Here is a 14101-nt window from a genome sequence, read left to right as displayed (position 1 = left end):
TGTCAGATGATGACTTCACCATCAATGATATTGACACCCCAGTGACAATTGACCCTTACCTCTTGGAGACCCTCAGGCTTGTAAACGAAGGGTATTTCCACCGGTGTGAGGGAGTCCAGGGTAGCACCTTCTCCAATCATCCTAACCTGTTTCTGAAACTTAGTCTGTAGGATTAAAGACAGAGTTGGGAGTGGCTTCTTCAGATCAAGTTTGATGTTAGAGAAACCTCTTAAAGGGATGATACAGTATTGGTGGAGATGAGAATTGGGCTTTTAACTTTTTGCGAAATACCAAGAAAACACTTATGAAATAGTACAGAGCATACCATTTTAAGAGGAATTCAAAGTTTATTTGATGAAAATTGGGTTTGGAATGACCGAAATATCCAAAAACAAAGTAAAACAAAGCGATCGTAATGAAGTGTGGGTCCCACACTCATTAGAATCGCTCTGTTTTGGATATTTCAGCTATTTCAAAAGCAATTTTCATCAAATAAATGTTGAATTCCTCATGGAATTACATGATCTTTCATATTTCATAAGAGGTTTCTCATTATCTCACAAAAAATGTTAGAAACCTGAAATTAGGTCTCAACCAAAACTATACGATCCCTTTAACCCTTTGTATGCTTGAGTAATGATTGGTACTCAGAGCCCTATAACACTAAACACTCTGTCAAAAAATCCCTGGCACAAAAAGTATTAAAATAAACTGATCATTAGTCTTTGAGGTTTCCATCTAGAACTCGACAACATTACACTGACTTGCTGCAGATTAGACACCCGTACATTAATATACATTCTGATCATTTAATGCTCACTATTGTAAGTATGTATATAACAGTGTAAACTATTTAACTAATACCTCTACAGCCACACTTTGTAATAGAATATTTTCATCTGTTGCTCCCAAACTGTGGAATCAACTACCCCAAACAACCAGCAATACATCATCATCTTCAAGAAACATCTAAAAACTCACTTGTTTCATTAATGATCACATTGTAAATTCATTTGAACATATTTGTTAATGGAAAATATGCTATATTTTATATTGTTATTATCATTAATATAATAATAATGATAATAGTAATAATAATAATAATAATAATAATAATAATAATAATAATAATAATAATAATAATAATAATAATAATAATAATTATTATTATTATCATTATTATTACTAATATTATCATTATTTCTAATAATGTTATTAACATTATTATAATTATTATAATTATTATTATTACTATCATTATTATTACATCTGCCAAGGGAAAGGGATAGGTTATGCTTTCGTTACTGTTGGTTTGTTCGTTCGTTTGTTTGTTTGTCCGTGTGCAAAATAACTCAAAAAGTAGAGAACGGATTGGGATGAAACTTGCAGGAAAGGTTGAGAATGAAACAAGTATCAAACGATTAACTTTTGGTAGTGATCCGAGAATTTTTGGGGAATTTATGAAGGATTTTTGATAATTTGGCAGGCAGGGTCAATGAACTTGGGAGTTCAGGCTGCGGGTATTTGAGGTTTGCATGCGCGCACTCTGCTAGGGCGAGGCGCGCCGTGCAGCTGAGGGTTTATGATGTAACAAAGGCTTCTATACTGGGAAATTGGGTGACTTCCAGCACACAATGCTACAAAGTACGTATGGATGAAAATCACTGATATCTCTATGGAAGAACAAGATCAGTGGTGGAAATGAGCGGCATGCTTAGTGGAGGTCTGCACTCTCAGAGTGCTTTTCTAGTTATTATTACCTCCGCCAAGGGAGGAGGTTATGTTTTCGTTACCGTTGGTTTGTTTGTTAATTAGTTCGTTCGTTAGTTTGTCCGTGTGCAAAATAACTCAAAAAGTAGTCAACGGATTGGGATGAAACTTGCAGGAAAGGTTGAGAATGACACAAGTAACAAACGATTAACTTTTGGTAGTGATCTGAGAAGTTTTGGGGAATTTATGGTGGATTTTTGATATTTTGGCAGGTAGGGTCAATGAACTTGGGAGTTCAGGCCGCGCGTATTTGAGGTTTGCACGCGCCCACTAAAGTGCGTGCTCTAGTTTATGCTGGGGTGGGGCGCGCCGTGCAGCTGAGGGTTTATGACCTAACAAAGGCTTCTATATTGGGAAATCAGGCAACTTTCAGCACACAATGCTATAAATACGTATGGGTGGAAATCACAGATATCTCTATGGAAGAACAAGATCAGTGGTGAAAATGATTTGCATGCTTGGCAGAGGTCTGCGCTCTCAGAGTGCTTCTCTAGTTATTATTATTATTATTATTATTATTATTATTATTATTATTGTTGTTGTTGTTGTTATTTTTATTATTGTTATTACTATTATTATTACTATTATCATTTATTATCATTATCATTATTGTTGTTGATATTTCTATTATATTATTATTATTATTATTATTATTATTATTATTATTATTATTATCATTATCATTATCATTATTATTATTATTATTATTATTATTATTATTATTATTATTATTATTATTATTATTATTATTATTATTATTATTACTATTATTAGGATTATTATACTTATTATTAATATCATCATCATTATCAAAGTAGAGGTAAAGAGTCATTTCTTACCCTGGCTTCCTCCAGTCTGTTGAGGTTGGTTGCATAGGCATCATCCCACATGCTCCTCATAGGTCTCACATGAACCTCCATGGATGGGTTGCTAGGATACAAGAACATATGATAGACATGACAGTCAAGCAGTCATGAATATAACAGAGTACAAATACTCTAGTCACATCACAGAGAGTTATGACATCACAGTGACTTAGAACACTTGGAGAATGTAAATTTCATTTAAGGTCACCAATGTCACAGAATTGTGCACACATCCCTTGCATATATCCTGGATCCTGATCAAAAGCAAAATTATCACCAAATGTGACCGTGCACCTCAAAACGAACATAAAGTCGCACACACTGATTTTGCGTGAGGACTGAAAATAAGTGAAATGGGTCAACCTAGCCGAACTTGACTTTTTCATATTTTCTGAAAGAGCGGGTCTTCTTTTACATTATGCTAAAATTTGGTATCATAACACGGGCAGGAAAGTGTGTTTTTTTAGCAGTTTATCTCGAACATTTTTGGTAGAAGAGTGTGATTAGGTGTGTCTTTAGAATCCCTTTTTCATTTCTGAAAAACCTTGTCCACACTCTTCACTTTCAACTCTAATAACTTTTGAAAGGATAGTGCTACTGCTTTGAAAGTTGGCAATAATTATGGACAGAATGTGTTAATGAGGCATGCTTAATTACAGTTTAATCTGATAATCCCTTCATTGTTGTTACTCTGGTGGTTTACTTCCTGTTTTTTTGTCCCATTCATCGCACAGCCAGCACGGTTCGGTAAAGATTAAGCGTTTGAATAGACACTGTACTTCAGAGCCTCTTTTCTCAGTTCACACTTTTCCTGAGTTTGTGCTTTCTTTCCAATATTTAGATAGGTTAGGAAAGTCCATTTGATTTGAGTTATACATCATTTTAAAGCTTAAAGTCTGTTCTTTCAGAATATGGTCTTAACTAAAAATTCATGTCTGGCGACTTTTTGTTTGTTTTGAGGTGCACTGTCACAAATATTAATCCCCTGTCCATTTTACCACAGAGGACCTCTCCTGATAATTTCATATCTAGATGACTTCTTAGAGATAATAAGCAATAAAAGGGACAAAGACATTTTTTTCTTTTTTGTAATTATCTGAAGAGATTGGCTCAGGCTGGTATACAATCATTTTCACTGACTGAAAGCAACTACATCTATCAATGCGTCATCATCACCATCCCAATAACCATCATCACCACCATCATCATCATCATCATCATCAACATCATCTCAGATCTATAACCATCACCAATACCATCATTACACTCATCATCATTATAACCCTATTCTCAACTCTTCTAGAATCACTGCAGAACTCATCTACCATTTAAGCATATCATTCTCTTCTCATTTAAACACAGTAAAATTGGGTGGAGTCATGAGACACTACTGCAGTCACCTGACACTGGTACTGTCACCTGACACTAGTACAGTCATGTGACACTACTACAGTCACATGACACTGGTACAGTCATGTCACATGACAAATTACACCACAGTATGGCCACTCTAGCTTACTTCTCAATGATGTCATTGATGGTCTCCACCTCCTGTTCTGCTTCAGTACAGGCATCCACTAGGTGCTTCAAGTCCCTTTCCTGCATGATCTGCACATATTGGATCTGTGAGGGCAGAAAAGAGCAGAAAGACACTATGGGGTGTCAGAGTAAAGCTTACAAGGCGTGGTCAGACTGGCAAAAGATAGAGAAGATTCAGTTTGTGATCTATACAATCTCAAAGTTTTGCCAGTGTGCCCTCAAACTTCCCGCGAAACTTCTTGCAAAACTTCTCGCGAAATTTCCCATCCATCTACGAATATTTCCCTCCCCCCTATCAAACTTCTCGATTTGTTTGCGGGCGGTGTCTACAAAGCGCAAGGCCATTGTCATGTACGGATGTGAATTGCTACATCACAATCACTAGCCATTGGACAGCACGCTCTTTCTTCGCGATGTTAAACTTCTCGATCTTTTGCCAGTCTGACCGCGCCTTATATGTGATGTTAGCACTCTCCACACTTATTCTTGTCAATCTTCCATCAGTTTCCTGGTCTATTTTATTTCATAAATGACAACAAAACCTGTAAAATAAATGTTTGAGTGACAATTTTTTTTCCCTCACGAGGCTTCCCAGACCAAAAATGGCTTCTCGAGCACAAGATAGTACATCAGAGTTAGATAAAGGAGTTGCAATAGTGTCCCGTACGAGTTGTTAGATATATGTATTTCAACAAGTGACATTGTAATCCTCAGACAGTTTAGACTAGAACATTTACATCAAAGAGTGTATTGACGATATTGATGGCACTGACAAAGAAAACCCCAAACAAAAACATGACATGTTTAACCCTTTAGTCAGGTATAATGAATTATTTGTGTTTCGCATTTGGCAGAATCAAAGAGATAAACTCTATCAATACACATATAATCATACATTGCAGATGCAATAATAGTCACAAAATTTTATTTTTACGTCGCACAAAATACAATCAACTTCTCACAAGTCAATCTCAACAGGACTGAGGAAAATGCATTTAAAGGCATAATCGACTTCTGTGTGTACAGAAGAAGAACATACGTACAACTGTAAGACTACATATGTAAATTGTGACTTTACATTTTCACTGACTTCGCTGATTATTCAACACATGCATTAGCGATTTAGGTGGAGTTGACTATAAGTGAAAATGTCCACATTACATACTTTTACAGTAAATGAAGATGGTTAAAGTGAGATTGATGTGAGACAAGGATGGAAAGACGACCTCACCTCTGCCTTCATGGCCCTCTCTTGGTACGCCCTCTCCTCCTCCTCCTTCTCTCTCCTCAAGGTCTGGTTTGCTACCTCCATCTCTTTCCTCCCCTCTTCAGACTTCTCCAGCTCAGCCTCAAGCTGGTTACATCGAGCCTCCGTCCTGCTCAGGTGACCCTCAGAGTCTGCCAGCCTTGCTTCAAGCTCCCGATTCTTCGCCATCAGGTTCTTAGACTGCTGGTACAGGGTCTTGTGCACACTTTTGTCTGTCTTTGCACTATCCTGTGGGCAAGTACACGGGAAAGAAAACTATTCTATATCTAAATATTCTACATCACCTAAAAAAAACCTTTTTCTTGACCCTCTTTGGCATATCATAATTAGATGTAAAACATCCAAAGTCCATGACATTACAATCTAAATTTCCCTAAAGTCAAACTAACTTGCATTCACTCATTCACAGCATACCCTAAACAAAGATTGCCATCTATATTTTTCATACAGCAAAAAAAAAATCACATTTTTCTTTTGTGATTCTAAAAATGAAAAGAAAAAAGAAGATATGGGAAAAGCATAAGGCGTGAAAAATCAATTTATTTCATAACTCACAACGTCAGGATCCCACTTCATTTCATCATAAACTAGAAATGTCGCTATGGCGACTGATATGCCTCCGCCATAATGCATGATTCTCCTAATATGTTCAGTTTAAAAAATCTGAGCTGCATGGTCCTAAATGCTATCAGAATATCTGATAAGGTGTAAAAAATGAGCTGTGAAAATATTTTGCTTCAAACTTATCATTTAGTACTTCAAAAAAGCAAAAATTTGAAATCACCTCCATAGACTACTGTGCTAGAATTATTCTCGGACCGAGAATAAATGCAATTATCATAGATATCTTCATAGTTAATGTGTTACTTTCATTATTTTTGCATTCTTGTGTCATCCATCTGAACATAATTAGACTGGTCAGGCAGCTCAGTTTTAGAATTTTTTAAATCGATCAAACACAATGTTAATCAGTGGCTTTCATGGGTCTAACATCTGTAATATTATAAAAATATTTCATTTTTGTTATATCATAAGGACCTTGGTGACCTTTGACCTTTGACCCCCCAAATACCAGTGAATATTTGTCTTGTCATACTCGAGAGTCTACCCTCACACCAAGTTAAACGTTCATGTCTCATAGTATGTAAAATACTGTTACCAAAAGCTTTTTTTTTCACAAAATAACCTGTGACCTTTGACCTTTGACCCCGTGACCCTAAAATCCAAACAAAGTTTTATCCCCCCAGGATATAACCTCATACCAAGTTTGACGTAAAACCATCACACGGTTCTTGAGATATCGACAAAAACAAAACGGAACGGACGTACGTACGGACGACCCGAAAACATAATGCCTCCGGCCACTTCGTTGGCGGAGGCATAAAAAGCAGGGTGCTAAACCAGTGAAGTGGTCTACCTACCTATCCACAAAAGAGAAAACTGCCAATGCTACTGACCCCATGTAGTTCACCCCAGGTGACTAGCAATAGTAAACAAATGGCATCAACCAAGCACATTGTGTCATACAAAGAATATTAAGAAAGAACAGATTCAATGGACCATCAAAAGAAGCGTGGTTTTAAAATATACCTTTCTACAAAAGACACAATATACCTTCATGACTTTAGTAAGCTTGGGTTAGGGTTAGCTTTGCATTGGCCAGGCACATGTTATATGACAAGCTAATATATCATCGGCAGAGAATGATAAGGGTGTTGAGTTGTCACTAGAGCCATTGCGATAGTGTTCGAGGCACCTTAATGCCCTTATCATTCTCAACTGATATATATTTGATGTACAGTTGAACCTCTCTTATCCAGCCTCCCTTTATCCGGATCTCTCTATTATACGGACGCAATCTCGCCGTGATTTTTTTTTTTTCCGGGAGGAAAGGGGGATTCCTAACTCCTTGAGAACTCCTACACAAACACACATGAATTACATATTACTTCCAACATGATTAACATACATTACATCAAATTTCCTTCCAAATTGCTTACCTTCAGACATTTTAACATCCCCAAACATCCCCAAATGTAACAATGAAAAGGTTGCAGTATACACATTACTACATGTGGTACTACAATGGGTACAATGGGCTACATCAGTACATGTGTATGTATCTGTACATGTATTTAAAGCAATGAGTCTCCCGTATCCAGCCAAATCCCTTATCCGGATGAGCCCCGGTCCCGACTTGTCCGGATACGAGAGGTTCAACTGTACTTCATAATATTATCATTATTCTTCTCAATGGAACTATTTCTCATGATTCTGATCAGAATGTCTTTCTACAGTCACTAACCCTTAGATTGGAGATTTCAGCACGGAGCATCTTTTTCTCATTCCCCCAAGTCTCTGTGAGTTGTATATGTGTGTCCTTGAGGGCTCTGTACTCAGTCTGTATGAACTCCAACTCCCTGATTTGCCTGTTGGTAAGATGAAGTTCAACAAAGTGGAAAATGGATCTAAATTTCAAACAACTCCACGCAATAATCATTGTATGCTGAAAGGAATATCAGGAACATGGGAAGCACAGATTACAATCATACAAATTGTACTTCTCTTCCAAAAGATCTTCCTTTAACAAACAATACAATATCAAACAACTTGTTAGTGCTGAATACATTTTCAGTCATTTTTCCATGGTTTTACAATATCATAGAAAATAAGTCACATTAAATTAAACAAACTTTAATTATGATAAAAAAATACATAACTAACTTGTTATGGTTCAAATATGTGTCTCTAAAGTAATTTCCTGAAAGTGTCTGTAGTTATATTGTGACTGAAAATAATGTTGGGAATACTCCAAATTTGTGATTAGGCAACGTATGTTGTGATGAATAGCATTCAGAAGCTTACACAGCTTTTTCACAGACCTCTAATTCTAAACACTTCGTTCTTTCAGTTTTCATGCTTATTGAGTTTGGAGCAACAGATATCAGTTTTTGTTGTATGAGTAAATTCTGTATACACCATCAATTATACTTCTTGGGGTCTTTAAATGTGAATTTCGCAAACAGATATTAACTCGGATCCCAACACAAATGTCAGATGCACACGTACATGTATAGGTATGCAGTACACAGTATATAAACAAAGTGCTTGAAAATACTGTATTATGTTCCTAAATCTTATCACTCAAAGAACTATTGGAAGATCAAATTCACAAAAGACAGAGTAACAGACAAATAAAGAAATAAACAAACACATAACCAGACATATAAACAGTCACATCAAAAAGAAATATAAAACATACATAATAAAGAGAAACTTACTCTTCATACTGGTAGCATTTCCTAGTCTCTTCCTCCAGTCTCTTCATCAGATCTTTTCTGTTTTGATCTTCCATTCTTTCCTTCTCAAGCACACTATGCTTCAGCTGATCAATCTCATCCTGTGAACAGATCATTTTGTAGTTTGCCATCATAAGTGTAGGATACCGATAGTTGTACACGTGTTTGCCTCACTATTGCACATTTATCATGCAAAATGATTTTCACACGAACAGTAACTTGAAAAATTTTATCCACAGAGCATCACATGCTTAAATCAAGGCATACTATAAAGCATAGAAACAGAATCTTTAACCCAACATGCCATTAGTTAATGAATCTTTAAACCTAACAAGCCGTTAGTTAATTAATCTGTTTTATATTCAAAGCTTTGTAGTGTAGGGTTTTAGGTTAAACAGTTTCATAGAGGGGTGGGAATGGTGTCCTAACCTTGAGATGTTGCCTTTCCCCTTTCATGCAGACTTCTCTCCGTGCCAAAAGTTGCCGATCCTGATTGCCTTTTCTCTGTGACAGCTCTAGCTGAATAATGCTCTCTTGCAAAGTTTTCTACATTCACAGAGGAAATGACAAGGTGATTGCCAAATAGTTTGTCTTGCGCAATATGAGACCATGTGGAATTAGTCACATGAGGAGACCCCCCCCCCCCCCCCAATGATGAAATGAAAAGGGATTTGGCATGGATGCCAAGTGACTCGAGCTAAATCAACACATGGAATTTCACACCGGTCAATATACAGCACGTTCATAACTTTTGAATTAAATCAAAATCAAATTTAAATCAAAAGGCCATGAACACTGAAAGGTGGACCTTTGCACTATACAAGTAGCCACTATTATTATCAGTATTATCATTAAATTGCTAATTAAGTGTGCAATATGCAAAATTTTCAGGCCTAATGGGTTTCTCACATTATATCTGTAAGTAAATTTATTCAAGTTTTTTAAAATTACTTTTGACATCCATTCAATTTCTTATTGTTTGTATTACATTCTACTTAATTATTTGTTTTGCAAATGCAAAAATCAGAAGATGTGTATACTAGCATTTAATGGTTACCAACAAATCATGCCGAGAGTGATGAGAGGATAACTAATCATGTCCCTCACAGAGACAACAGAAGAGAAGACCCATTACATTTATTGCCTTGCCCCCAAAAGGGTAGAGAAGTCTGCACGTGTATACAGTTGTTATTTCTCAGGACATCCTACGAATACAATTTTGGTTGTGGGTAATTTTCTAAAAATGAAATGAATGACATCCCTCCCCCAAAAAACCAACCAAACAAACAAATGAACAATCAAACAAAGTGAAATTTTTATGACAATGAAGATAGAAATATGAGAAAGCTAAAAAAACAATTCTATAGAACACAGGTTGATATGTACAGATACTCAATGAGCAAGTTGTATAATTGAATGCCCCAGGGCCAAAATGAATGCTTCAACTTGATTCGAGGGGTTTCACAAGGGACTTTGCTTGCACTTATGCACAAATTTGAAGCATGTCTTAAAAAAAAAAAAAATGCATTTTGCAGCATGAGATTTTGCTTGCTGGAGGTGAAATGTCCCTGGTGATTAAAGGGATGGCATAGCTTTGATTGAGATGGGGGCTTCAGGTTTCCAGCTTTTTTGTGAGGTAATGAGAAACCTCTTATGAAATGTGAAAGAGCATGCAATTATAAGAGGACTTAAAATTTATCCGATGAAAATTGGTTTTGAAATGCCTTATATATCCAAAAACAAAGGGGTCATTAATAAAAGGTGGGACACACCTTTCAATAGGACTCCTTTGTTTTACTGTTGTGAATATCTCAGCCATTTCAAAACCAATTTTCATATTAAAAAAAAATTGAATCCCTCCCAGAATTGTATGATCTTTCACATTTCACATTTCATAAGATGCTTCTCATTATCTCACACACAAAAAAGTTGGAAACCTGAAGCCCCATCTTGGCGAAAAAGTATACTATCCCTTTAACCCAGAAATGGATGCAAACGGGTTCCTTGAGAGGCGTACAAGTTGATCATATGGGGGGAACCTGTCAGCAGCAGGTAAATCTTTTTTCTCAATTCTAGCCCCACGATCATCGGTCTTTCATTAGTTCTCTCTGCAAGCACTACAAGGAGTAAGGGTTGGCAGGGAATGGTGGTATTAGATATCCCAACCATTGGTGTCTTTTTGTCAACAGAGGGAGACAAATCCAACTGTCATATCACATCTACAGAGGAAAACAAAAATATATGGCAAGCTATTTGCATCTGACACAACCCTGCACACTACACAGAACCCATCCAACAGCGAAGCCACATCAGGCAAACCGAGACTCAAGAAACCACACCCAAGAAACAACATCAACAACCTCCCCCCCCCCCAAAAAAAAAAAAAAAAAAACACACCCACAAAGCCACACCCAAGAATCCACACCCCAGAAACCAAATCCAAGAAACCACACCCACCAAACTACAACCAATAAACTGCAATCAAGAAACCATACCAATCAAAGCACACTCAGTAAACCACACTCAACAAGCCACAACCAAGAAACCACATCCATCAAAGCACACCTACCTGAAGCTGTTCCATCTCCTGCTCCATCTCGACGACGTCCAGAGTTGTGTTGGTTCCAAACGTTCTTGTGTTGGTTGCAGGTGAGGGCGGCCTTTTCTCCATCCATGCATTAAACCTCTCCTCGTACATCTGTTTCCAGTAATCCTCTGACCGTGGATTAAGTTTGGCGACTGCACCTTGTGTGTCTTTTTCAGGGGTGGCAGCCACAGCAACAGCCTTGGTGGTTTCTGTTGCAGCTGCAGCATCAGCCTTGGTTGTTTCTGTTGCAGCTATAGCATCAGCCATGGTCTTTTCTGCTTCAGCATCAGCCTCCTCCAACATACGAATTAAGCAACGAGAAGGCTGACGTTTGCGTAAAGATGAATCACTACTGGTATCTTCTTCCTCATCAGAACTGAAATCACTAATCTCGATCAAATCTGTTGTAGCCACAGTCTGGTCACCCTCCTGGTCACCAGCCCTGTCACCAAAGGCCAGACTCAAGGCATCATTAACAGGCGTGTCACCACCAGCGTCTTCCTTCTCATCACTGATGCCAGGACTAGATATAGGCAGAAACTCATCAGCCTCAGTCTGATCACAAAGTCTGTCTGTACTGGACACTTCCTCTGGTGGCTTAGTGTCACTGCTGTGGGTGATGGGACTGACACCATCCTCCTTGCTTGCTACTGCTGTGTCCTCAGTTGAAGCACTATTCCCTAATCCTTCTGTGCCCCGGGTAGGACCATCAACAGAAGGCTGACTAGGATCTGTTCTTGGCTCATCACAGGATTCCTCCAGTTTTCTCTCTGAAGTTTGGACACTATCAACATGAGAATAGCCTGAGCTACAACTCTTAACGCTTGTGGTTTTACATGGGTAGGAGTCAACAGATATGGGATTTATTTCGTTGTCCATAGATGAGCAGATTTCTGGCTCACTGCAGCTGGTTTTAGTCGCATCACAGGGGATTGGGATATCTCTCGTCTCAGAGGATTCCGCAGACGGGAAATCCTGTTCGTGGCTTGATGCTGTAGGGAAGTCTTGTTGAGTGACAGTGGTACCAACATTGTCCTCTTTACTTGGGAGTCCAGGCTGTGAAACATGGCTACCAGGCAGGGGAGGGTCCTCCACAGGAGATGGCATCTCACTGCTGGAGGATGCTGAAAGATGAGTTGGTTGGACATTCTGACTGGCATCTGACTGGCTATCATCTGTGGCATCAATACCATCGCCATGTTCAGATTGAGGCTGTTCTCTTTCTAGAGAACTATCTGGACTGGAGCCATCTTCACTCTGATCCTGGTTCTGCTCCTCTAATATAGCGGTGTCTTCGCCTTTCATCATCTCTGTTGCTGCTATGGTAGCAGATTCCTCTGGAATTTCATTTTTTCCCTCCATTACCATCGTCTCCAGGACACTTTTCTCCTCGACATCATCTGCTTCATTTTCCTCTTTCTCCTCTGTTTCAACCACCTCCTCTACCTCCTCTTTCTCCTCATTTTCCTTCTCTTCTTCCATCTCATCTTCCCACTTGTTCTCCTTCTCTTCCTCCTCTGTCTTCTCCTTGTTCTCCTCATCCCCCTTCTCTTTGTACTCCTCCTCCTCCTCCTCCTCATCATCATCATCACTTTCCATGAAGTCCTCTCTGGAGTGCTCCTTGGAGTTCCAATGGTCCTCCCAATGAAAGTCATCATCATCAATGGCATCAGTCTTCCCAAACTCTGTCTCCATCTCACCCACACTTAATGTCAAAGGACTTGACTCTGCTCCTTCTTCCTCTACAAATGTGGAATTTGTCGGTGGATCTTGAAGGTCACAAACTTCCTGTTCAGTGTCGGCTTCTTCCAGATCTTCATCATTTTCCTCCTCAGACTCTTCTCCGTCTCCATCACTGTCATCCTCCCTGTCAGATTCATCATCGCTTTCGTCGCTGCTCTCTGCATCATACATGTCATCAAATGAGTCGAGTTGCTGCATGGGTCTGTAACCACCTTCCCTTGGGACAAAAGGCTGAACGTTTGGATTGAGGGAGGAGTTACGGAGGGTTGTGCTTTCTGACATTCCTGAAAGATTGTGCCGACTAGGGTCAGGATCTGCTTCAGCCAGCTCACGACATATTCGCTCATCCCGTAAGAGGCCGGCATACCTGCCTACGAGCACAATATCCTGAGCACGACACAGGAAGGTCTCTAGCCCTCCTTCCTTTAGGATGAGCTTCTTGTGTTCAAAGGGCAGCTTTATGAACCATGATATCAGGATGGGGTCTTTCAGGTGAAGGGGACCATGGGACTCAAACAAATCCTTCAAATTCCTGAAAGAAAAGATCACACACGATAAAAGGTTTCTCTTCAAACAAAAAGTTTCTGACACCATGAACAATGTACAAAGATCCACTATTAAAAAGTTTGAATATCAGACAATATGTGGCACGGTTATCTTTGCTTACAACCACAAATGAAATCACTCAATGCAGTGCAAAGTGTCCAAAGCAAGAATGCTTGTGATTTTGAAGGAGAAGGGCAAACAATAACTTTATCACTGCACTGGTGATTATCAGAGAGTGAATGAACCTAAGGCAACTAGAGCAATAAGTGTTGCAGGCAGTCCCTATCTCCTGGATGGATACTGTGTATTTGATATTTTTGGTCATTGTCTCTGGTTTTAAAAATTACAGTTACAGACATGATTCTGTAACAGAAGAGGAAGAAAGAAATGTTAATTCATCAAATTCATTTAGATAGTGCATCTTTATTTACATACACAAAAAACTTCCTTGTGACAGTGCAACTCTACAATGGTACTAAGACAC

General features: G+C 38.5%; 1 protein-coding gene across 1 annotated transcript in view; it reads right to left on the bottom strand.

Moving 5' to 3' along the window:
- Positions 1–14101, bottom strand: part of LOC139729423 (uncharacterized) — a 78969-nt gene that overhangs the window by 10833 nt on the left and 54035 nt on the right. Inside the window, exons 25-32 of the mRNA XM_071640352.1 lie at positions 11311–13603; positions 9171–9287; positions 8724–8842; positions 7748–7871; positions 5407–5670; positions 4156–4259; positions 2610–2700; positions 60–164 (exon numbers count right to left, since the gene is read on the bottom strand). Of these exons, the coding sequence (XP_071496453.1) occupies positions 60–164; positions 2610–2700; positions 4156–4259; positions 5407–5670; positions 7748–7871; positions 8724–8842; positions 9171–9287; positions 11311–13603 (3217 nt within the window). The remainder of the gene's footprint in view (positions 1–59; positions 165–2609; positions 2701–4155; positions 4260–5406; positions 5671–7747; positions 7872–8723; positions 8843–9170; positions 9288–11310; positions 13604–14101) is intronic.

This window comes from Diadema antillarum, unplaced genomic scaffold (assembly GCF_040938485.1).
Source record: "Diadema antillarum isolate AM-2024a unplaced genomic scaffold, OU_Dant_1.0 scf00000020, whole genome shotgun sequence".
NCBI lineage: Eukaryota > Metazoa > Echinodermata > Echinoidea > Diadematoida > Diadematidae > Diadema > Diadema antillarum.
The sequence above is the reverse complement of the archived record's forward strand: the minus strand, read 5'-3'. Positions and strand labels throughout refer to the sequence as shown.